This window comes from Betta splendens, chromosome 2 (genome assembly GCF_900634795.4).
Source record: "Betta splendens chromosome 2, fBetSpl5.4, whole genome shotgun sequence".
NCBI lineage: Eukaryota > Metazoa > Chordata > Actinopteri > Anabantiformes > Osphronemidae > Betta > Betta splendens.
The window spans coordinates 15,050,251-15,076,662 of record NC_040882.2 but is presented as its reverse complement, the minus strand read 5'-3'; the positions used below and the strand labels follow the sequence as shown (position 1 = coordinate 15,076,662).

The 26,412-nt window shown below is 48.1% G+C and overlaps 1 protein-coding gene across 3 annotated transcripts in view; it reads right to left on the bottom strand.

Moving 5' to 3' along the window:
- Positions 1-26,412, bottom strand: part of LOC114842774 (pyruvate carboxylase, mitochondrial-like) — a 189,206-nt gene that overhangs the window by 113,470 nt on the left and 49,324 nt on the right. For all 3 annotated transcript variants that reach the window (XM_029128632.3, XM_029128641.2, XM_029128650.3), the window contains exon 11: positions 22,990-23,152. In XM_029128632.3, the coding sequence (XP_028984465.1) occupies positions 22,990-23,152 (163 nt within the window). The remainder of the gene's footprint in view (positions 1-22,989; positions 23,153-26,412) is intronic.

The window sequence follows — 26,412 nt, the reverse complement described above, 5'->3', positions numbered from 1 at the left end:
ATAACGACTAAACCCATGGATGCAGTAAAAAGGTGCGAGTGTGACAGAGACCTGCAATTTATCATAGAGATAAACATCACACACATGCTGTGACCTGTGTATGAGCATGGAAACAAACAGCACTTATTTACTTGGCTGTGTCTTTGTGCCTGACAGGTGATCACCGCTCGTTTGTTTCATTTATTCTACACATCTCTGCTTAAAGACACACGACTGCACGTCGTCCTTCGTCTTTGAGGCAAAAGGAGCACTGACAAGTGTTAAGAGCAGTCGTCGCGAACGTGCCGGCGAAACAGCGGCTCGTTTACAGAGCCAGCAGACGCGTCGCAGGCCTCGTTAGAGAGCGTCCAGATCGGAACGCGGCCTCAAAAGGTAATGCCTGTTCATTTAACGATTTCATTAAGAAGGATTCTCAACAACTGTCGATGCTCCAAAGCCTCTGTTTCTCAACAGGTTCCATTCCATAACACTAGAAACACCGTCCACTGTATCATCACTGTCATTAATTCCACCTGCAACACACACACACACACACACACACACGGCTCCGTGTCTGAGGCAACGACAGCGGAGTGACAGCAGAATGCGAGCTCCGACTGGTAGCGCACCAATTAAAGAGGAAGAGGCTCAGAGACAAACAAAGGCAGGAGCGCAGGAGGATGAGAGGCGAGCGCCGCGTGACGGTTTGAAGCCGAGGCGACGCGGACCACGGCGACTGCAGCCGAACAGAGGTGAGAGGAGGACGGCGGTTGGTGGTGGATTCCGGCCGACTCCACAGGATCGCGCCACGCTGGGCCTCGTCGCCAGGCGCGGCGCCGCCGCGCTCGCAGCCTCAAAGTCGGTCACTGTTTCCCGCAAAGCGAAGTTTTCGGTGCTGGCAACGCGTCGGAGCGACTCAAAAACAAACCCATCATTTGACACAGACGCTGGTGCCAACTTCCCAACTCTGGGACTAGTTTTCAGAAACTCTTAGAAGCGTCTTCCCGTGCTTTCCTTCCATGGCTAAATGGGTAAGTGGGTCGACTCCCAGGGTAGTTGACGGCAGCGAGCGGCGCGTGTCCTTCAAATCTGGGCACCTCTGCGTCTCCGCGGACTGGGACGCGTGTCTGCACCATGTACAGCAAGTCCAACATGGCCGGATCCAATCCGGTTGGTGGTTGCGGGGTCCCGGAGCCGGTGCGGCTCGACCCACAACCAGCGCAGGGAGCTGGAAACAGCACATTAGAGGTCTCGTGACGATGCGTACGCTGCCTTCAGCGCCTGTGGAGCCTCGTCTCCTTCCACCAACGAACACAACATTGATTGAATTGACTTAAATATTGAACATTGATGACATTGACTGTTTTGGATCACACTCCAGCATCCCTTGGAGCGGCAGCGCTTTGCTTCGGAACGATGCAGAGGTGACCCCCCCCCCTTTGACTGGTGTCCAGTGTGGTGACAGGCCAGCGTACAGTATCGCTCTGCTTTTAATTAAAACCCAGTCCCAGGACTCTCCAGGCCTCCACGAGTTGTTCCCAAAGCCTGAAACAAGGAGCCGTGACCGATCCCATTCCACTAATGGGCTGCTCCGTCTCTGCCCCGCTGGAGTGAAGCGGCGTCAACGTCCTACTCCTCATAATTACAGCCTCCTCCGTTGTTTTCTGAACAAAAGCTCGAGCCGCGCCGCCGCCGCCGCCCTCCGGTTCCTCCACGTCTCCACTCGACGTGCTGGACAGTTCGCCACCTTCCCCCGAGCACCCAAATCCAAAACATGGCCACTTCACACCTTCCCATCCATTTCTATTTTCCTTCCGTCCTTTCAATTTCGCCTTCATTTCCCGTCCCTGTACAGGCTCCATTTTTTCCATCTCACAAAACTATTATCTACCTCACTCCCTCGCGCCGCACCAACCGCCCCGTGTCTTTGGTCCCTTGGGCGTTGCTGGCTTTATTTATCCTTTCATTCTGATATCATTCACACTTTGCTTCCTTGCTTCCTCAGTCAAACCTTTTCATTGTTTCCTGGCACCTCTGACCACGCAATTACATGTCAAGGCTCACAATCTAGCACTTCTCCATACGTATGCCCTTCACAATAAAAGCTCTAACTGCATTAACACTCACCCCACACACACTCCCTTTCATCAAGAAGCTGGGATTTTTTTAAACCCAACTAAATTGGCTTCTCCTTTCAATCCTCTCCCAGTGTGTGAGTATGTGTGCACCACATGGAGGTATAATGACCCTAATGAGCAATAGAAGATCTCTGCTGCTCTTCACTTTTTCCTCCTTTTCATTTTCTCACTCCCTGAATTTTCCATCAATTATGTCCCATTTTAACTTGCTTGCGCTGCTCTTCAGATCGCTCTCTAATTGTCCTCATCTCCCCTATCATTTCTGCTCCTTCCCTGTCTCCTTTCATTGGCCTTTCACTCCTGCCTTTTGCCTCACGTCCTTGCTCTTCAGCTGGCGTGTCCTTCCCTCGCCCGCACCCTCTTCCCTTTTTGATCACTCCTCCTATATCACGCACTCTCATTACGCATTCCCCTCTCATTTCCATTTTACATACAGTATCTACACCCTCCTTTCAGCCCCAAGTGCCCAGCTGCTAAATAAGGTTAGACTGAAATGCTCATGAAACGTCTGACAAAGTACTTGGAGACAAACAAATCCACACGCAGGCAAAACACACACACACACAATCTGACACAAGCTGTCCACATTTGGATGGACCTCCAGCTGTGCCACACACAGTTTGAGGCGAGATGAGCTACATACTTGCGCTGTGAATGAACAAGGTGTCGGGCTATGGATGGATGAATACAAACAAATCCCACTTGCAGCTACAGACACAAACGCCGCTCTTCATGTTCCAGATGTCTGAGCCAACACGGTTCAGATGACAACTGCTGATATTTCACGCCGCCTCCGACGCCGAGGCCGGTCGGGACAGGAGAACCCTCGCTCCATCTGTTCTGGGACGTCCACGTGTGACCGTGAGGGCTCCTCTGTCACATCCATCTGGGTCTGCGGTTTTAACAATGAAGATGATGATTGTTCTTTGACTGCTCCAGAACTGATACTGCGGATCCAATCCAAGTGTGCAAGCATATGTTGACCTACCCTGATTTCTGTCCAGGTCTTAATTCAAGACTCCCCGTTATAAGTACTGTACGCTACCATTAGCCTCAAACACACTTATTGTGCTTTTAACTGAGCTGATCCTTGTGTTTTATAGGATATTCCTTCCTGACTGACATTTGCAGAGCAACGTTATTACAGTGTTTTCTACTTTTCACTGGTAGTGCAATATTAACTGTATCTATTTTTTTTCCTGCAGCAACGTCTTCCCCTGCGGCTGCTGCCTCAGCCATTGCTCCGGCTCTTCCCGGCTCCTCGCTCCATCCCTTCTGGCTCGCGCAAAGTTCAAACCGCCTTTCATCTTTCATCAGCGCTGCAAAGTCACCATCTATCTTTCTCACTGTGATGATGCCAAACATTCCTGGAGGCAACACCTATCCCTCAGTACTTCCCTCTGCACTTTCACCAACTTTACGGCTCATCATGAAACGGCCACGCGACGTATTTCAAGCTTCACGGAGCAGCGGCGTCAGCCGGGCGCCTGTAAAATCCTGTGAGGTACAATGAGATTTAAAATGCATCTGATGTTTAATACAGCTGCAATTATTCCACTTTGGGAAACAGCCCACAAAGCGCAGTATAAGCTATTTATGAGTGTGCCACATTTGAAAGGCTGCAACACATCTGCTGGTCGTAAATATGACGTAAATCCTGTATACTGCAAAGTCAAACAGGCTGCAGGCTGCGTGTGGATGCTAAGTTTTACTGCATCTGAGCGCCTAAAAACGAAAATGCGAAGAATTAAATAAATGTTGTGTTTGTTGGTTTCTAAAACAACATTAATAATGCAGTTGCTGATGATGAGGTACAGCACAGTGTGCTTTAAAAGCCAGCTTGCGTTCATAAGACCAGTAAAATGATTCACAGGCTTAAAGCCCATAAGTGAAACAGTTTGACAGAACTTTAATGTTATTAGCACAAATTAGCTGAGTAAGTAAACACAACCCTAGAGACAAACACTGATGACAGAGGATGCTCTGTTTAGAAAATACAGAAACAGAGGCACTGAAAAATGAAAAGCAGAAAAACTTGAACCAAAATCCAATATTACTGGAGCAGCTAGTCCCAGAGGTCAGGACACATTTTCAGAAATGATAACCCAGCTCAGTGTCAAACCTGCCATCAAGCGTGGAGGCTCCTCCAGGAGAATAATGTATTCTCAACCATGCGAACGCATTGAACATTAGTCATTCTGTTCTGCACCTCCATGGCACACGTGAGGAAACTTCACCTAAGCTTAATCTGCAGCCGCTCCCAGTCCCTGGCGTTACAGCATTTGCTCTTCCCTGCATACACGCACACACATTAAGGCAAAAGGAAGCAAGCTGAGGGGGAAGTGTGGTCGGAAAAGCACACACCTGCCAGTTCGGGCCGATGGGACTACACATGTCGCGTTTCCAAACAGGCAGAAGTAACGCGGACGCGGTACAATTAGGCGCCGGGGGAGGATGAGGTAGCAGAGGAGGGAAGGAGGAGGAGAGGTGATAATGTGGAGTGTGGACCCACACGGTGACGCTAACAGGCCACGCCATCCAAACCCGAGGGCCCTACAGGGTCATCTCAGACCAGCGCCACCATCCAGCATGGCCCACGGCCAGCTCCTTTTCTTCTTCCCAGCTGTTGGTCCCATCGCTATCGCTCTTCATGCATCCTGCCCAGTTCAAACAGTGGAAACCAAACAGAGCATCACTTAAGTAGGACACTGAGCTTCCACTGCTCCTTCTAGTCTCGTCCTCTCCAATCCCACACCTTCATCCACGTCCACATATTCCAGTCTATTTAAGGTGTTTGCTTTTCATGAACTATGAACTACTGGCTCATAATACTCACTAATACCTTTATTATTAAATCTTCACCAGATATCAGGTTTGCGGCACCAAAGCGCTTTTGATCATGGGATACGCTAAAATACTTCATTACCTGACTACTTATTCCAACGATAAGCTCACATCTCACAAACTCCTGATTGAAATGAGAAGTAATTACCCCGGTAATGAAATTCAATCAAATCACAAATCAAGCTACTGTAACAACACAGGGAGAAAATAACAAACAATGGCAAAGCTGATAGAGATGGTGTAAGAGCCCCTAAACCACTCTCAGGCAACGGAATGCAGACATTAACCCTTCGTAGACAAAATAGGTGGGACGCAACCGTGTGCCAGCTGGTTTGAGGACGAAACAAGCCACCGGTCTCATTAATAATCTGCTCCAATTCATCCATCACGTTCAAAAAGCAATCCATCACACTGACAAAGCAATAAACAGTCGTAGCTCTCTGGCGTCGGGGCCGCGGAGCTCTCAGAGTCGCCGGTGGAAAACAAAGACGTGGCACCAAGCGTCAAGCGCGGTGCGGGATTATCTGGCATTGCCTCCACAAGCTGCTCCTCAAACAGGAAGTCACGGCTGCGTGCGGCGGTTAACCTGTACCCAGCCACGGCCCGCATCCCATCAGGACGGCGCATCCGGCTTGAACCCTTGGAATACATTTTAGCACCGCTTCCCCTCTGTTGACTCGCTTTTTAAAGCCCTTCCATCTTTTGTTCCCGGTGAAAATGAGCAAACGAGGCCTTTTCATTACCCCTCAAACCTGAACCCGCGTCACCTCATCACGTTTCTCCATCTGCTCTCGCCTCGCAAACAGAGTTCAACCGTTTTGTTGTCGCGCCAAGGCGCACTGGCAAAGCCCCGCGCGTCTCACAGGCATAAAACAATATACAGCACAAAGAGAAGCGGCGCAAAGTGAAGGCAGGAAAACAGAGGTGCGAGGGGAATTGACGAAGAAGAAAGAGGCCACGTCGCCTAGTCAAACAGAAGTAGTGGCAGCGAAACTAGCAGAAGTTGGCAAGTGCTAAACACGGGGAGCGACCCGGGAGGAGGGGAAGGGGAGGACATAAAAAGGAGAGCCGTAAATGATGCATAGCAATCGCGGACCGCATACGAGGCCGTGACGATGGGGCGAGGAGCCGGGCATTATGGGAAAAGCACAGCGAGGCATCGGCGGGATGCAGGAGGACCCGCGCCGTTTGTGCTCGCTCGTCTGAGTTTTTGGGGAGGGAATGTGTGTGCACGAGCCATTTAGCCGGCCGCCTTCATTAAATTAGTGCATCCGTTCGGACGAAGAGGCTGCGAGGAACCTGAGAGAGGCTGCGTTTATCCTGGCTCCAACCAGAGCCGCCGGGGGGACTGGAGCCAAAACATCAGCCGTGCATCTATTTTTAAAGGACTACTTTTTTTTAAAAAAAGGAAAAAGTCACGCGTCGCTGTGCGTTTTGCGCTGGGGAGCGAGGCAGGAAGACGGACGGTGACAGCTGACAAACACCGTGACAGGAGCTCTGCAGCGAGCGGAAGCAGCTCAGGCGACTAAGTGTGTGGAATAAGAGAAGAACAACGGCGGCGGCCGACGCCGCCCCCACCTGGGATTTTAATTCTGCCGTATTCATGGCCTCCGGTCTCTCCTGTGACTCCTCAAAGGCTCCTTATCTTCCATTTGACTCCACAGGTCCAGCTTCATCCTCCTTAATCCACTCCTCTACTGTAACCCCTTCCCTTGCTGCATCTCCCCTTCGCCTTTCGCCTCCGTTCCACCGCCGGCGTGCCCTTTGCTGTCTCTCCACCAGTTTTCCTTTTCAGCTTTCACTTTGCCTCTTCTCCCTGCTGCAACCCTCAACTGGTGTTTTGCTCTCAGTGCAAATATTCTGTTTTTTCCCCTGTAACACACTAAAGGTCTATCCACGGTTCCCTCCTCAAAGCGAGGCACGCTTTAAATAACAGTTCCCTTCTTACTCTTACAAAAACACCCATTTATTCGTTCGAAAAATATATTCTCTCTCCTGTCAAGCTAGTTTTCCCTCCATGTCTTCCTGCCACGCCGCCTCCGCCTCCAAAATGGACGTCATGCCATTCTGTATGTGCCACAGCGTTTTATGCATGCATGCACACGCTCAAACTCTTTCAGTTTAATTTTACTGGCGACCCCAATGTCGGTCTTCTCTGCTCTCACAAATCACACGCAATAAAAACCAGCAGTAAATTAATGAGCTGCTTTTTTTCCCCTCTGAACAAATAAATTAGCCTCTGATGACGGTAGGAAACTATAGGATTGTGTGATGAACAAGTGTGATGGTGTAAGACTTTGCTCAGAGAGCAGCCCCTTCCATTAACACAACACTGCAAAGGAAGGAAGAAAGGAAAAAGGAAGGAAGGATGAATGAAGGGGATGGTGGTGTTTTACCACTTCATTGTTTATCTATGAAACGAAAGAAGAATCTACAGTTTATATTCTACATGGTTGCTCCAGCCAAGTTTCCACAGTGTGCCGTAGCGTCTACGTATGAAAAATCTACCAGCAGGCAAACAGAATATATTGGCTCCAATTCATTCTGTCAGCGCTTCCAGTTGGCTCTTGGGAGATCAGACGTTGCAACATCCAGAGCCCTGACGTCACTTCCTCTCAACTCATTTTCAGCCTTTTATTCCATCGTCTCCCACGTCGGCCGCTTCCCCATCCATTTTTCATGCAAGCCAACGAGACCGTCCCTGCCAACAGAGTAACCACTGAACTCCAAAATCATTTGTGGATTTAAATCCCATACAACACGGTTGTCCTCATTACCCCCACAGTACCTCCCTGCACGCCATCCATTATTCATCCCTCCCCCCATCTCCATCTTTCGCAGCGACAAAAGCGGTTGATGTCGCCACGAGTCGCGCTTTGAAATTCTTAATCTGTTGTTTGTAGCTCGCAGGCCCTGCCAGCGCTTTCATTTGAGAACCCCCTTTTATATCAGCTGACTGGCCAAAGTCTCCCTGGTGCCCTGAAGACCGGGCTCATTAAAATATAATACGCGTGTTGTGTGGGGACCCAAACTAAACACATCAAGCGCCTGACGGCCTGGGAGCAGCCTCTTTAAAACATGCTACAGCACTTACATGGGCGCCCACTCAGAGCGGATGCCCACTCGGCACATGGAAAATAAGCTGTTTGTCATGCGGCGCTCTAAAGTAAGGACATGCCTCCACCCCTGGGTGCAGGCTCATTAAAAATATACAAGCGCCCGCTTATTAAAACGCTATTTGAGTCAATTTGTTCTGCGAAAGCTCCTGGCAAGGGTCAAACAAGGACGGTGTGACACCAGCGCCGAGTCGCTGAGCAGATCAGTCACAACAAACAGCGGCCGCCTCTGGAACCCGAACAGGGCCGCGCCGCAACGGGTTCAATTAAACAGAGTCTGAACACAAACGTGTCAAATGAGATTATGGAGGAAGAGACTGGATTAAGATGAAGCTCCCCTGTCCAGTCCAGCAGAGGAAAACACGACGTCTGATCTCTTCTGGGGGGAAAAAAAAAAAAAAAAAAAACAGGTGTAGGAGATGTGTTTCTGTACTTACATTCTGGACACAATCCAAAAGATGTTCAAATGTGTCTATTATTGAGATGCACAATTAAAGAACCACCATGTTAGCTGCAGCAGACTTAAAGAAAACTAAACGACAGAAATACATCTTTTTTAAATCACCTGCTGTGTCCTATAAAACACTGGCATTGAGCGGGAGCCCAAATTGAGCAGCTCTGGTCTCGGCGCCCCGCAGCTCAGGATCTTTAAATCATATTAGCATTCTCCTTGTACTGGGACTTACACTGAGTAAATGTATTCTTGGCCACCGCAGGGTGCCGACTGATTAAAACATATTAGCAGCGTTATGTGGGGCACCGGCATAAGCGAGCCCCGGATCCCCGGTAGTTCCCATCCTCCACCCTCGGCCCGGCCCGTGTGTGACAGCGGGGAAACGAGGCTGCTCGCTGACATGTGAGCAGCCTCGCGTTACGACAAACACACGCACTGGTTTCCAGTTCATCCGTTGACCGCGCTCTGCTCACAGTTGTGTCACGTCTGTTCTGACTCTGTTAACACTCCCAAACGTCATCCTGTCATAAGGCTCACACTCCATTACGCCCGTCTACAAGCCAGACGCTCCTTTAGCCCTCCCCATAATTCCTTTGAGCCCACGTCATAGCTCAATTAGCATCTCAGTCTCTGTAGCTCTGTTACGCTGTGAAAAACATGTGTTTTTTTCCCTGTGTTCACTATCAATGATCTCACCCACATCTCATGATAAACCTTCTCAGAGAGCAGCTCAGGCCACAAAGCTACTATCAGATTCTTAGAGTTCTTCTGCTACTTCATTGGTCCAAGTCCAATCATGTTCTTCAAGATCGCTTGCTTGTCCTCATTTGCCGCTTCCCCTGTTCCTCCGTTCACCCCTTCATCTCTCCGCTTCATGTCGCTCCCTCCTCCCCTTCATATACAGGTCACAGCAGAGGCAATGGAAGCGGCTGTGTCCTTGTTCCTGCTCTTCCCTTCTCTCATCTCTTAACACCACCACTCCAGTGGCCTGTTCCATTTTGCTGAAAAGCCCTTTAAGATGGCGTCGTTGTGACAGCTGGACAAACTCCTTAAAAAGGTGCGAGCTCTCAAGCATCCAGACAAATGTTATTTGTTTTTCTGCCCAAGCCCAGTTGCTTCTTTAGCTACTTTAGAAGGTTCTTTAAAAAGAAAATTGGCTGTAGATGCTTTAAAACAGCAGATAGATCTGTGCTAATGTTGTGAGGTTGAGCGGTTAAAAAGCATCATTCATCCTGTAAATATTGTAATTCTTTTAATTCCTTCTTTCTTTACCACCTCTATACACCAGAGCCAAGGATGTGAGAGTTTATTACTGCACGGCACAAACCCACACCTTCTACAAATATGCATAAGTATTACTGATTTAATAATAAAAATATGCACGTGTTGCTGTCTGAGTTGTCTAAACACATGCTTAGGCCAAGCTCTGCAATAAGACGACAGTAAATGCGGCCACACCGGGGACGTTCACATGCAAATGAGCTGCATTTGCTAATAATTTTTGGGCGACGAGCTCATATCGCACCCTCCTCGCCTCAGCCTCACCCCCCCCCATGCGGGCCTGTCTCTCCCTCCTTACGCTCCAGTCAAGCACGGCGTTCGGGACATGTCGCTAATTAACACCTATCAACGGCGCCTGGTTGCCACGGGGACTGGCGGCCGCCGCCCGCGGTAAACAAACAGAGCGTGGCGCGAACGCGCACACGTGCTGGAAGACGGGCGCGCCCCTGCGAGCCGACGCTCGGCTGCAGGACGCAGAGGCGCGGCCAAAGGAAGGCGCCGACGCGCACACGCGGGGGCTCGGCGTCACCAGCCGCCCCACGTCCGAGGATGCGGGATGATTAATGGCACGCTGTACAGATGGCCACGCTGGGGAGCGGGCGGCGGACCGGCGTCCTCGCCGTCCCTCAGCTTGCAGCCAGCATCCTCGCTGGCTCCCGCTCTCTTCCACTGCCCTCCATCTTCCTCCTGGTGTCTGTTGACCCTCGCTCCTCTCGCTCTCTCTGTAGTGCGCTACACTACATTTATGAGTGGCTTTCAGAGACTCGCTGCCTTGGCGGTGGCCGCATGACTAGCATTAATGATATGCGGCCTGTCTACTCGGCTCTCGGCTTTAATGAAATGCTTAAACAAGCACGCGCGCAGGAGCGACAATGCTGAATCCGAGCGTCTGCGCCCGCACAGCTCGCACGTGGGGAAATTATTAAACGCGCATCTTAAAATATGCAGGGTTTTTTTTTTTTTTACCCAAACGTGAACAGAAGCCTCCACACAAAGTAGGTCTGCTCGTTTTCACGACCGCAGCTCTGCTGCTCCTCCGAAGGCCCGGTATCCGGCCTGAGCTGGATAATGATGGCCACGGTACCGCAGGGAGCCATGAACTGTGTTAAGCTGAGTCACTGCTGTCTGCACTCGGTCATTTAGACATTAAATTAAACAAAAGCCGCGTTGCTGGTCCTGACAAGTGGTGAAATGCATTGCAGATTCCTTTGGTTAAATTAGAGACTGGGGTCTTAAACACATCTAGAACCACAGGGATAAAATAAAATAATGCAAAACCTTGTTTCCCACTGAAGCAGGCATTGATTGGGATTTATGTCAGAAGCAACACATCCTGCTTTTCTCCACAGAGAGACGTGTTGCCTCCATGCATCGCGGCCGGCACCAGACATGGTCTCAGCAGACGTCCAGTGGACTCCACTCTGGCTGTCGGCTGACGCGCCACACAGTCAACCTCTGGTATCTGGAGATTTCGTTTTATTGTTAAAATGAAAGGTCAAAGACAATTTTAGCTTAGAAGTATAATGCCAGCGCTAAGGTCTTCTGCCCCTGCTGAGCTAGTTTCAAATATGCCGTCGAGAGGGGCGAGGAGCACAGAGAGAGAACATGAGTGTCTGTGATACAAAGGACCACCTTGTTAGAGCAGATCTGGAGCCAAATTTGTGCCTTGGGATGAAGCATTTATACGATTCATGATATATACTGTATATGACACCTGCCCTTTCATGCAGAATTACTGTGGAAAATAGACATTCATTATCAGCAATTAAAATATTAATTATGTCTGAAAGGTCCTAAGATAGAATAGATGAAGATGTTTTTGTTGCGTTTACAATTTGTTAACAAATGTTAAATGAGTTACTGCACAAGTTAATGATGTCATTATTTGCATATCATTTGCCAACATGTGCAGATATCTGGTAGCATCTGCTAAACATCTGGGAAACCTTATGTCACTTAACAAATAACAACAGAACATTTACTCCGCTTGGATTCAAAAAGGTGGAAAATATGTCATCAAACGACGCTTGGTGACATTTCCCGGTTCAACGGGCAAAAATCGGTCAATGTTAGGAGATTGTCAGGCTTCATCCGGTGTTACGCCCACACGTCCCTGTTCAGCTGAGCCATTATTGTAGTCTACCCTGCATGCAATGCTCCGGTGCTCTGGTCTCTGGGCTCAGTACGACCTGCGACCGCGCGTCAGCTGCTTCACAGCTCTGAGGCCAGCACACGCGTTTAGGTGAATAACCAAAAAGACCAATTAAGCGAAGCATTTTTAATTTGTGCTCCGTGTTCCTGGAAACAAACCCACACCAACTCATCGATTCCCGTCCGACGACCATATGGAGTCCACAGGTAAAGTTCATTACTGTGACATTTCACACGCTTGATGAATTATTTTGCCGGAGCCCAGAGGGACGGCACATAACTCTACGTGTGGGGGAGAGGCTCATTCATTGTGTAAACACAAACAGAAGGAGGCTGAGGATCAGTGGGTGCACGCGAACGCGGGGAGCGGTGCACTGGATATTATCCAGTCATATCCTCACGCTGGGGTTGGACACAGCATATCAACCAGATAAGAGCTGTAGTCAAAAACCAATTCCGGCTCAACGGCTAATGTTCCTTGTAATTTTACTTTAATTGCCCTTATCCCAATTAGGTCCACAGCAAAATCTGTTCAACTAGCGCGGCCTGCTCCAATCCACAGCCGGGGAGGACGTGAACATTTCCCCATCGCCCGCCCATTAAGCCCGGCTGATTTAGCCGGGCACTGGTGAAGCCTATGGATCAGTTTAATGGGATTCAGAATGAATTGGATTAGTTGGCTTTACCAGCCGCTCGTCTCCGTTAGCCTCCCTTTTCCTACTGTATCCGTCACTTCAGGTTAGTCAAGTTAAAGCGATTCCACAGAGAGGAGGCTCAAATAAAAAACAAGAGGATATAAAACAGAAAGGGACAAACGGACCGGTAGGACACAAGACAAAGACAAATGCTCAGCGTATATCAAACTAGCCCATCTTTCTCCAAGGTATGAAGATCAGAGATTGGGAGGAGCCTTCACCACAACCTCATTTGTCATCCGCTCCCTACACCCTTCTCATCTCCATCACTGTCAGATATAAATAAATGCTCGTATTCATCTCGTCTTCTCTTCTTTATGCTACAGTTCTGTTGCGTCTTGCACACAGTCCGTTTAACTTACTGAGGCCACAGGGTTTTACAGGGGAGGCGCATCCGGGGTCTCTCTCCACCAGCTCACAGGAAGCTGGAGCTACTGTACGTGTCCACTTTCTTGCTAATGACATTTTCTGTGAATTCCTATTGTTAGACTCAAATGTTTTACACGTTACTGCAAATGTATTCAGGTCAAACAATACACTAAAGTTTTTTGTTGACGAAATATAACTGCGCCTCCTCTGTTCATCTAGTCCCTCCTTTGTACATGTCTTTTAATGCAACCCTGTGTTTTTATTCCTATTATAGGATTTATTATTTCTCATGTCAGGTACTGTACTTTGAATTGCTGTGTTTTTGAAAGCTTTGATACAAAGATGTTTTTTCTTCTCTTTAAGTAATCTCTAAGCTTTGATGCTTGTTTGTTTCATATTTTATTCAGCTAAGCGCTCTGTTTAAAACTTTAGCCGTCATACAAATACATTTCATATTTATTAGTCACAGCTATATATTATTTATTAGCTCCTCGTTTTACCAGTCATCATTTTGATAGTGCCACAAACATTTTTTATTCTTGGGTTCCAGACACCTAATGGCCTTTGAAGGCGATGCTAACAGAGCCTACTTGCATACTTAAATAATGAATTAAGAATATCGCACTCCAGTAAAAACAAATATTGCTGTTTTTCAAGACTCTGTCCCATCGCGTCCTATCTCTGCATGCCACAACTGCCCCCCCCCCCCTCAATAAGACACAAGGCCCACGGGCTGTGACATTTCACAGGCCGACGGGGAGAAATAATCGAGGAGGATAAAATGCTAACGCAGCCCTGCTTTTCCTCCCTCCTTAAGCAGTTTACAGAGGGTCCTCTGGTTGCTCTCCTCTCCGTCGACCTGTCAGGACGCCCTCCTTCCCCCCGTGCTGCATGTTATTTCCCCCTTCTCCGCTTCTCCCTCTGGTTGTTTAAAGCTGGTTTTCAGAGGCGCGCGTTCACCGGCTTAAACCGACTTCCACTTCATCTCTTCAACATGCCTTTCTCCTCTTTATCCCGCGCTGGTTTCCCGTCCTGCGGGCGCCGCAGCGTAAACACTCCGCGTCCCGCGGTGATTGGGGGGGGGGGGGCTTTTTAACGCGAGCCAACTGTCACATGCAAATACGCGCACACACCTCCAGCGATGTGACCAACTCCTAACAGCGAGCTGTTCCTTCTCACTCTGTCACTTTAAGCCGACTAGTTTGATGTGGCTCCGCTACGATGTTCAAAGAACATGTTTTAAATTCATGTGTATGCTTGATAGGCCTGATGTATATTACAGGACCAAACACCAACTCCCCCTTAGATGAGTACTTCACACAACCCACATGCTTTGTGTAAACAGACTCTACAGGTGATCTTTCCCCTTCACTCATCTAAACCTCCTCATCTTTTCATTGTCCTCCTCTTTTCCACCTCGTTCCATTTCTCCCCCATCTCTCCCACCCTCACTCACTCAGTGAGTCACCTCCCACTCTCTCCATGTCTGTCTGCCCATTGCTTTCTTCTCTCCCTTCACTCTTCAGAGGGCTCTTCATTTCACTAGGACGATGGATGAGAGGCTAAGGCCATCTGCAGGAGCTGATAAACCCACCCGCGCACAGACACACAGACACACACACACACACACACACACACGCACACGCGCACGCGCACACACACACATACACACAGCCTTGCAGACACCAACTTACATACAGTCCAGTTGGGAAAAAATTAGACACCAAAAGAACAGACGCATGCACACAACACTAAACTCTCAAACACATGCAGCGCTCGACATCACACACATCACAGGCGAGCCTATGGACATGCATTTAATGAAAGACACCAAACACAGACGCACAGTCCTTATGTAGGACACATGAGCTGAAGCCCCTCGGACAGACTGTACGCATGTCAAACGGCTGGAAAAGAATGTGAGGAAAGTGATAAAAAGACCAGCAAAAAAATTGCAAAATTAAATAGATGAGAGCTGGAATAAAGATGAGAAGGGAGAAGGAGAGTCGAGTGTCAGCGGGGACGAGGAATGTGTGAGCGATGAGGACGGCAGAGAAGAGTGAGTGATGAAGACGCAGACGGGAAGGATGGACACGGACGGCCCCTGGGCCGGCGATGAGCGAGATGAGGAGAAGGAATGAATGAAGACGACATTTAAAAGGCGGTTCGACACCTTGGAAGGTGAAGTGGGAGCTTCTGAAGCAAACTGGTTCAGCTACTGTAGCTGCTTTGGTGTCTCCTGGTCGGTAGCAGTCCACTCAGGCTAAACTCTGCACATCTACTGTATGCATTTCCTCATTATGCTCTATATGCCCATAAATAAGCAACAGGACGCATAATGGGGATGCCAGCGTTCTGGGCTTGAATATTAATTCAACAGGAGGAATTAGTTTGACGTTCTGAACATTTCTCCACAGCCAAATAAGATTCTGTATTAAACATGCTCAATTAGGTCACTATAATTCCCCGTCACCGCCATCGAAAGCAGCACTGACTGATGTACAAGCTGGTGCACTGACACCGACACTAGCTCTGCATTATAATAATAACCTCAACGTGAGAGAAATCTTTCCTTTCTCGCTGCATGATAAACTACTATATGCAACATATTACTTATTAACTCACTTAGTGACCAGCTTTAAACTAATCTAAAGGTTTACACTACAACACGTTTCCCTCTGTTCAGCCGTGGAAGCAGGATAGGTTACATTGAAGTAATTAATCCTCAGGGGAGCCTCATGTTTGATGCCCCCGGTCTAATGAATTAGCAATGCCCATTTGATATTGGGTCAGATACTGTAGGTGTCATGTCTCATTGAATGTCATTTTAGATTTTCAGACTGTTTGATCATAACCATACATAACATTCTTATGCCCCTCACTACCTGCCAGCATCTAATGATTAAACTGTTCTGTCCTAAAAAACACTTCATATAGTGGATGCTACTGTAACATGCACACTGTACATATAGTATAGGTACAGTATGCATTTCTCAGCAAATGCACACGAAGAATATAATCATAGAATAAGGGCGAGTTTTATCTGTTAGATACTGTTGAAAGAGACAAGAACCCAGGAGACACGAGGACAGTGCAGTCGAGGTCTAGAGGAAGAGGAAAGGAGGGAGGCAAGGGGAGGAGGAAACAGCAGCCGAAGCACGAGAGAGAATGACAAATAGGGCAGTGTTCGCAAAAGAAAAGAGAGGTATACTGTGAAAACTCAAAACGAGGGAGCAGGTGTATATAAAGAGGAAGGAGAGGAGGGAGAATCCGATTTAGAAATCAACGAGTCGGGGAGGGGTGAGAGCGAGAGAGGGACGAGGGACTAAGAAGTGACAAATAAAGAAAAGATTTCCATAGAGAGCAATGGACGGAGGCAGAATGAGCAAGATGGAGGAATGCAGGAAGGGCTGAGAAATAGAGATGTTAAAGTAAACGCAGGGCGAACGAGAAGGAAAAGAGAGAACGAGAGCGAACACATTAGAAGGAGAGAGGGGAGACCTGTAAGAACAATCAGCAACATGAGAGAGACAAGTGCGAGCAAAAGACGAACAAGAGGGAGAAATTGGGGAGAAGAGGGAAAAAGGCAAAAATAGACAGGAGACAACAACATGAAAATGGGATGAAAGAAAACATGGAAAGAATATGAGGCCGCCGAAACAAATCAACCCACAGAGCAGAGCCTGAACGAGACAAAGGTACACGAGGGAGATGAGAAATGACAGAGAGGAAAAGAGTGAAGAATAAACAAAGGTGGCACAGAGGAAGATATGAAATGGAAGAGGAGAGATGGGAGGGAGATGGTGACGGGAGTGATAGACGGCGAAAACACGCGCAGCGAACGGAAAAAAAAAAAAAAAAAAACAGGTCCGTGAGGAAGGGAGGAGCAGAGCGACAGCAAAAACAAACAGCACGAAGAGGAGGGAGAGGACATTCAATTACCATCAGCCACAAACACGGGCGCAGCGGCAGGTAAACGCGCACAAACGGGGAAACGCTCGCACGAAGCCGCCAGCGCTTTGCTGGGCCTCGCCTCCACCTCAGGCCTCACGTGGGAAATATGGACAGAAGGAGCGCGGTGAACGCGGCCGGTTGTGTTATTATTTATGTTATTTAGGGTTTCGACTGTGTGAACGGAGGCTCATGCGCACGTGACGCATATCTGCCCGAGGCTGCACAGTTTCTACCCGAGCATCCAGTCATTCTGTTGGCCCGCGGTCCCCGCTGAGACGCGTCAGACGATCAGTTCACCGACTCGTGCCACCGGAGACCAACTCCACTTCCAACTGCACCACTGGACACTAATGTTGGAAAAATTGAAACGCGCAGTCATTATTTCCTTCGCCATTGAGTCATTGCGAGCGAATCTGGACAAAGACTAATGACTCAGAAAAAAAATAAATAAATAAAAATCTATCGCATTGACCGCCCGTAGTTGGAACTGCTCAGTCACACTCGTTTTGTCTTTTCAGCAGCGAAGCAGAGGCAGAGTGTGCACTCGCGTTTCCCCAATATTCAATAGTCTTTGGATATGAACCGTTTTTAGTAATTGTACGTTTCAGAAAAGCCGCAGGGACGGAAGGAAGAAACTAGTTTTACTGTGTTGACCTATTTGTGTAAAGCTATTTAAAAACACAAATATCTAGTGAACGTGCACCGTGAAAATGTTACATTTCTGAATCACCCGTTTGACTCTTAGCAGTGATGATTTCTGGCGTGTTGTATGTTGTTAGTAACGATTTTTCCACAGATATTTTTGCAGATTGTTTCCGGCAGAACAGACAAAAAGGAGGAGTGTCCTTTCATAACACGCGGCACTAAATCATATTTAATGTGGCCAAGACAAAGCGAGGAACTTGCCTTCTTCCTACACTGAGCCCAGGTTACAGATGTGTGGGTAAAGCACACACCCACCCATGACGTTACAGGCGCCTTCGCTGCCACATCAGCGCTTACTCTGCTAGGTCTCCTGGGGCGGTTGCCACCTATGGCCTCCTCAAGGTCAAACACCGTTTCCATGGAAGTCGCACGCTGCGAATCTGCTCCTTCGCTGCTGATGGTGTGTGGACCGACCTGCAGGTGTGTAGCTGCTGCTCCGACACCTGCTCGGGGGTCCTGGGTGGTGGCGGCATTAACAGGGAGGCATGGTAAAATGCACTGCACAACAGTGATGGGCGACTGCATGTGATCCAGGGAATGCATTTACAGCACAGAGTGCCCGTCTTCATTTATGGCTGCAGCCCTGCCCACCCACTGATTAGTGGGAGAGGGCTGGAGAACAAGCAGGGCGGAGGTACGGGAGGGTCAGCGTCTTCATTTAATAACGGCTGCTCCAGATTAGACCTCTGAGCCGTCAATACACTGAGTCAGTGTTAGGGCTCTCTTAAAACAGGACCCTAAATAAAGGGCATCATTTAAGTGGTTAGAGGTGCATCCTTTACTGCATTATAAGCATATGCACAAAACAAAGCAGCCTTGTTCCCCGGCGCTAGCGTGGATGACTGACAGCTTTGTTAATGGCAGTGAAGAAAATGAAAGATAATGGCGCGGATTCCTGGCGCTGCCAATAAGAGCTGAACAACGTGGGGTAGGGCATGTTTATGTGTGCAAATGGAGTTGTTTATGATGATGTGTGAAGCGAGTCAAACACATTTCCACTAATTAGGACTCAACTCATTTTCAAACTCAAAAGTGTACTTTGGGCGAAGGGGCGAAAACACACACGCACACAAACACACACGCTTATATAGTCATAAACAAATTCAGCAGCACTGTAAAATGTCTTTTTAATACAGTGAGTGACGCATGCAAATGCGTTCCAATAAAAGACACAAACGAGAGAGAGACGCATGGCGGGGCGGAGGAGACACAAAGACAAATGTGCAGCAGCGCCAGCAGACGGAGGGGGAGAGGGGACAAGCCAGTAATGAGATGAATTATGGGCCGACAGTTAAATCATTTTCTAATATTCAAATCCAGACTGATAAGGTGGTGAGGAGGAGGACACGAGGGCCCGTCGCTCCCTGCAGGCACCCACAACTACCAGAGGACGGCCTGGCATCGCTGTGCAGCAGCTATGGGGCGAGGGAGGACGCGATCCGGCCATAACTGAGGGAAGGAGGCCGAGTAAAGACAGGGTGGAAGTATTGATGCAGGAGGACAGGAATACGGATGTATGTTGATGATGAATGTAAAAAGGCGATCTGGGTAAACAGAGGGAAGGAGGCAGGAAGGGGATGGTCATCCATGCTAAATGATTCATTACAGATGAGCCGTGTGACTGCAGCTCCCCACTGACGCAGATCAGCGTGTACACACACACACACACACACACACACACACACACACACACACACACACACACACACACACACACACACACACACACACACACACACACACACACACACACACACACACACACACACACACACACACACACACACACACACACACACACACACACGTCTTCACTGAGTGGTGTGTACAGTATGAACAAAGCTCAATCCCTTTGTAATACAGCAGTAACAGGATTTCAGGCTTCAGTAAACTGTTTTCATCCTCCACTTATCATACTCTGAAAGTAAAGGCTTTTCCACTCGTGCTGCTTGGAATCAGCCTCCGATCTCACAAAGCTAAGCTGATCAGCGCTCGCGTGGGGAAGGAGGAAGAAGAAGAAAAAAAAAAAGCGCCTGCTGAAGGAAAATAGATTAAAATACAAAATGTCAAGGTGCCGTTTTAATACTGTCTCCTTCCCTCTGAGCCCGTCTGATCCCCAAAGCGCCGAGTGCATCCCTCGCCGTCACTGTCGACGGCGCTGCCGCGGCCACATCCATCACTCCTCATCCGCCTCCCCTCCCTCGCTCCGCTCCCCAGGCTCATTACTCACCCCCACCCCCCCCCTCTCGTCAGCAGCGCCGCCCCGTTCGCCTCGTCTCACGTTATTGTGGTTTTCGTGCCAGCGCAAACGCTGCGTGACGACATGCAGGTAAAATGTTTTAGCGTGGCCTTAGTTTGGAGGAGTCCATTAAGCGCGGCCGCTCAACACTCGAGCCCAGTGTTCTCCACCGGCCCATCATTCAGCCCGGACCACAATAAATGACTTGTGGGCGGCGCTGATCGATACGTGACTTATTGAGGAACACACTGTATTGTCAAGTGACGGCAGCGTGTTGTATCTTGAGGGCGGATTGACTGAAGCCCATTCATTTGCTTTAGAATAGACGGCCCGTGACCTGCGGGGAGCGGCCGGACGTTCATAGTGCAGACGGTGCAGAACTGGAGGGCAGGACGCGGCAACTGCGGGTCCGAGGGCCGCCATCCATCTGGCCTCGTTTGCTTATGCTGCTCTCTTGTATCCTCTTAGCGTTTTGTCCGTCTCCCCAGCTATTCCCTTGACCTGCTCTGAAAGCTCTATTAAAAAGACATAAAAACCAGATGGAAGGCTCTCATGCCAGTTTCCCTTCGCCTCCTCCCCACAACAGGAGAAAGGGAACACTGTGTATCCATTACCGGGTGAACCGCTGGTCCTGCCTCTGGGTTCACTCCAGCCTGTCATTTATATATTTGTTCCTGTGCTGTACCTCTTCCCTCTCCCGCCGTCGTGGTTCTTTGGCTACATCGATTTCTAATCATTTCCTATTCCTGTCCTCATCACGTCGCCCGGCGTCTCCAGTACGGTGCTCACCGGCACTCGTTTTTTTGTACCTAATGGGAAAAGCTGCTGTTCCACTATGAAGCGAGACTCCTGCTCTGCGCCTGCCATCTGACCGCACAGAGTTATCACAACACGGCCTTCAGCTCTTTCTGCTTTGGGCTGCGGTCGCGGGTTACCGGTACTGGATCTGACAAGGGTACGAAGGAGGCTCCAGGTCCCGTTGTCAAAAGCAGTTATGCAGGTTTCTGTCTCAGGTGAATGAAGGCCCACTGCACGGTGACAGCGTCACCCTCCAGGCTTCTACCGGTCGTCGCTCTACTTGGTCACTGAACGCAACACGGACGTTTAATCATGAAGTATTGTACTGCTCTAAATGTGTGCGAGGCGGCGGACAGCGATAGCGATGAGTGGCAGCGAGAGGAATCAGGAGATGCCAGAAGAGCTGAGGAGGAACACGGAGTGGAAGCCAGCAGAACGTCCTAGAAATGAAAAGGTCACAGGCTTTTCATGTACACAGACGCCTCTCTCCAGCAGTTTGTTGGGAAAAGCACTGTACAGTGCAAGCAGTCATTTTCACAGTCAGAAGGAACTCACCCTGACAGTGAATAGACCATGTGACAGGGACTTTATTCATACAGCATATACAGTATTTTGCAGAATAGACTCTAAAATCAGATGTGAATCTGAATTGTTGGTTTTTGTTAAATAAAGCCCAAAAAGCCACAGCCTGAACATTGTGTCCTGTGCATTTTAATGCTAAACACTGGGTTTAACTCTTAACCAACACGTGACCCTATGAGAGAATAAATGAATGCCACAGATTTATTGCGTTTGAATGCATTCATTCCTCCGCCTCACTAAGAACAGATGACTCCCCTTATTGGAAACGCACCGATGCGCGTCCAATTCAATCACGCTCGAGACGTCAAAAATCACGGTTAAGTAAACTGAGGGCATTTTACTCCGAGGTATCATCACCACAGTGGAAGAAGGTGCCGGACTGAAAGAAACTACAGGGTCTGCAGCCGTAAATTCTACATAGACGTGCTGTGGGCCCCCCCATTTTTATGACTGTTGTCATTTCACTCCCATAAAATCATAAACTAGCAAAAGCACTATAAGTCACAAGGACCGGCTTTGTCCAAAATGCTATTTCCTACAGTATTCATATTATAATCCTAGAGTTACTGCCCAAACAGAAACCAGAAGACGACTTCAAAGCTCTGTGCTCTAGTAGGGTCCAAATAATCACGACCTCTTTCACACTCTAAATCTGCTTTGTGAAAGTATTAAGGCCTATTAAAGCTAAGAGAATCATTAAAAAGGAAACCCAATGAGCATCAGTGGGCGTCTGCAGCAGGTTGAAGGCCTAACGGAGAAAAGCGCCCAGGGATGAGACCTTGTATAGAGAGCTACAGGCAGACGGTGAACAATGGGGTAAATGGTGTGTGGATGCAGGGGATACGTGCCACTGGATGGACACAGAGCTCTCATGACGTGACCTCTGCTCCTGTATGTGAATAATTCTCAAAGGCGTATGGACAGATTCAGCGTTACACACTAAACACCGACCACTGCAGTGGCCTCAAACACAAAGACGAGAACATTCACAGACACAGTAATTCTATCAACATACCCGCATGCCTGTTTAACGGCAGCGCTGAAAGCTGCTGTGGCAGACCCTCTGTATAATTCATACGCTGATTGATCTAAGGCTCTGTACCTGTGTGCACTTGGGTTTAAACATTTTCAAACACACACGCTTGAATCAGGACTTTAACATAAGAACACACTGATGTCGACGGCAAATCAGCCGATGTCTGTGAAGCGAGACAAACTGGCTCACCGCATAAACAGAAGCTTTAAAATAAGATGCTGGCCTTCAGTCAGAGGCCTTAATGTCACATGTACAGTAGGATACAGTATATTTGACATTTGGACTAGTACAAATACAGTCAAAATGTGAGATGAAGAACGGGAATAACACAGCCCCCCCATCGGGAAGCAAACTGTAGAACCTGCAGTAATGTGGTATGCATCTTAAACAGAAGGCCACTGGAGCAGCCCTACAGACACTGCAGTCAGCTCGACGTGTGGAGAATAAGACTGAAGTGCTCTGCCACACGGCTTCAGACGCCCGCTGTAGCCAGAGCAAAGAGGTAAACGGCCTACAATCGCATTCTGGGTAATGGATCTGGTTTAGGGGCATAACCTGATGTTGAAGACAGAAGTACCGGCAACATTTCAGTTGGCTTTTAGCCAAAACACACAGCAACATCTTGATCAAGGCGAGGTCCAAGCCTACCTCGATCCTGCCCGTGTCGGGCTGGAAGCCCCTGGCCGGGTCCTCGGTCGTCACTCTGCACTGGATGGCGCAGCCGTTCACCCTGATCTTGTCCTGCTTCAGCCCCAGCTCCGGCAGGCTGCGGCCCTCGCACACGTGCAGCTGGGCGTGCACCAGGTCCACGCTGTCGGACAGAGACGGACAGCGAGGTGAGCGATGGCGGCGCCAACGTGGCGTCACCGGGCCCTAATGGCCTCTTGACGCGCCTGTGGAGAACACAACTGCAAGGGACATTTACTTGATGAACACGTTTCACTTCTATTAGCTGCAAATTAAGATGCAGAGGGTTTGGAGATCGGGAGGATATTTCCAGCAGCTCTCAGCATGGGGACTGGTGACGCATGACTGCGTCCCTGGACCTGACCCGCTGCCAAACATAAACACATTTAGACAACTGGGAATCTTCCTGTGCCTTGAAGGGTGAATGAGAGACAGAAGGCGAACACATTAGCAAACAGGCTTAGATTTTGGACTGTGTCTCCTTAATGTTTCAATTAGCTGGTGTTCACATTCTGGCCAAACAGAAGGACAATTATGCATCAGCCTGGTGTGAATTGCGTTGGTGTGCGTTGGTGGAAGAAGCAGATCTATTCTTAATAACTTGGACGGGCGTCAGCGTCATGTTTTCGATACAGTTTCATAAATGCTGGATTTCTTTAAAATTACAGGGCTCGACTGGCAGCTCATCAATACGACGACAACGAGAGGAGACATTATGTGGCGATGCCCCCCAACAGCACTTTCCCAGGACTGGGTTTAATTAGGACACAAATTTGTTAACAGGCTCGGAACAAGGGGCCTGTTTCATTGCCAGCTTCTTGCTGCAGCCGTTTAGAAGCCACTACTGCACATGTAAAGTATATTTGCCTCCAGTAATGTGTTTGTGAAAGTGTTAAATATTTAGGAACAAAAGAAAAATGTTTGAAGATTTCAGCTCTCAGCAAACATTTACATACATTTACATACAGTATAAGAAAACCACTACCTTTCTACCATTTCCTTTGTTCGCTCATTAATTAGTTGTGTAAGTAGTTCACTCATTAAGTCAATAACGCCTTTAGATTATCTCTACAGCCATGAAAAGTCATTCATAACAAAAACAAACGGCAATTAAGACACAAGTATTCAAACTAACTTGTGAGGTGGCAGTGAGTTCTAATAAATGCCTTTTCACTGAGATTGAAGTGTTAATATTATGCTAATAAACCAATTTCAGCAATAAACGAGACAACGGAACATTTTCAGTGCCGAGAACAAACATTTGGCATTGATGCATAGACTTTTTATAACCTATAAATCAAGCCTGGCCTAGTTTTCCTGCCTCCTTTCTCGTGCATAATTCTTCCACTTTGAAGACATAAGGCGCGGCTGATTGAATGAGGCCCCTCTAGGGTTTATAAAATTCATTGTATACTAATTTGACTCAGACAAATTAAAGAGCCTGCAGCAACACGTGTCCCTCCGTACAGCCGGTTACAGTATTCAAACAAAAGGAGCGACTGCAGCCTTTTGCCCCTCGGCGAAGTGGAAGCTGAGGTGGAGGGAAACGCAGGACACTTCAAGTGCCGCTTGAAGCCATGGGAGGAAAATGGGCTGAGAGCAGAGAGGATCAACAGACAGTGGGCTGCAACACCTGAACAGATGTTGATGTCTGAGCTTCTTTCCACCACGCAAGACTTTTTTATAGCGATCTCATCATATTTAAGGTCAAACTGAATTCTAACTAAAGTTGTTCACATTTAAAAGTTGCTGAGCCCAACTTTACCACAGCTCTCTCCTGTGTATGAACCCCATCAGGTCATTACCCATCAGGCACACAGCAGACTATACATGGCAGTTTAATTATGTTTAGCCTACAGCCTTTGAAACCGAGTCCTGGGCTGCAACACTACCTGGCTGAAGGTCTGCTCTGTGTCAATTAAGTGCTAAAAATGTGATTAAGCACAAATTTATTTATGCCACACGCATGTACAATATAAAGCAAAATAATGAAGGTGCTAAAACCAGATTTAGACGCAGGCCCACAGGACAGCATTAGATAATAGGGCAGGATCTGCCTCGAGGCCCCTGTCATTACAGCTGCTTGTTCAGGTTAGTGGCACATCTTCCCCCAGCAGCAATAATCACATTAAGGCAAACCAAAAAGCTGTCTCCTTGTTTTCCAGGTACATTTGGAGAATAAGTCGGAGACGCTGTGTTAAGATTTACAACAAAATGTTTCCTTTCGCGCTGAATGACACGTTCATGAATTTGTATATGTATGTGCCAACATGAAAGGTTCCTAAAAAAGCAGAATAACCCAAAAACGTCAAACTAAGCGCGGCGCCTCTCCTGTTGCAGCGTCTGCTTGTAGGGCACTGCTCCACCTGCTTTGAGGCTCACAGGTTTCACTGCAACCTATTCTCTATCTCAGACACTGCTAAAGAACAGAACTCTTAAGGTGCCGAGCTCAGTGACTTCCTCCTCCTTTTCCTCTCTGGCATGTGTTAACTCTGTCACTATTTGTTGGAGCTTTCTGAATAGCTGCCAGGGTGATATTTCACTTGTAGCTGAAATGAAAACACACCAATGCGTTCACATTCTGTCAGTAACCTTTACCTACGAGGCAGATAGGTTGTTTTACATTTCATGGCCTGTCTAGGCACCACCCAGTCTGAGGGCTTATATTAGAAAGCTTTGATTGAACTGCAGCGCCTTAGATGTTAAAGCAGCACCTGAAAGAAGAAACATTGCAGCTCATTTCTTCCGTCTGACACACATTTCGCATCCAAAAAGGAAATCACCATGGACTAAATGCTGCACTTAAGCCGTTATAACAACGACTTATGATGAAAGGCAGGAGAGGGGGAATTTGCATTCAGCACACTAAACGCCCACTTAGAGGACATCAAATCACTACGCTCTCATCGTCTTGGCAAAAGTCTAAACTCCAACTGAACTTAACAGGTCTCTCTCCCAGTAGCTTCAAAGATGAGGCAACGCTTTCATCTAAAGTCACGGTCAATGTCACACACACATTGTTTACCCTCTGATGCCAATGGAAGTTCTGGACCAAAGCAGGACAACACACACACACACACACACACTGACATTAGCCCATAAAAGAGTTGGCAGAGAGGATTGTTAATATCATGATATTTGCATCATGTTAACCAGAGTCAAATGTTACACGACATGCTGCAACCTGCACAGATGCACGGAGCGTTAAGGGAATCATGTTTGGACCAACGTGCTGTGACTATTAAAAGAAACATGTGTTACATGTCATGTTAGCTGGAGTTACAGGATCAATTGATCTGACTTAAAGACTTAAAGGCTGATTGAGTGACCAATTTAGTTTACTGTACACCTATTAAATCAGCTGATTTACAATTACAGTACTTC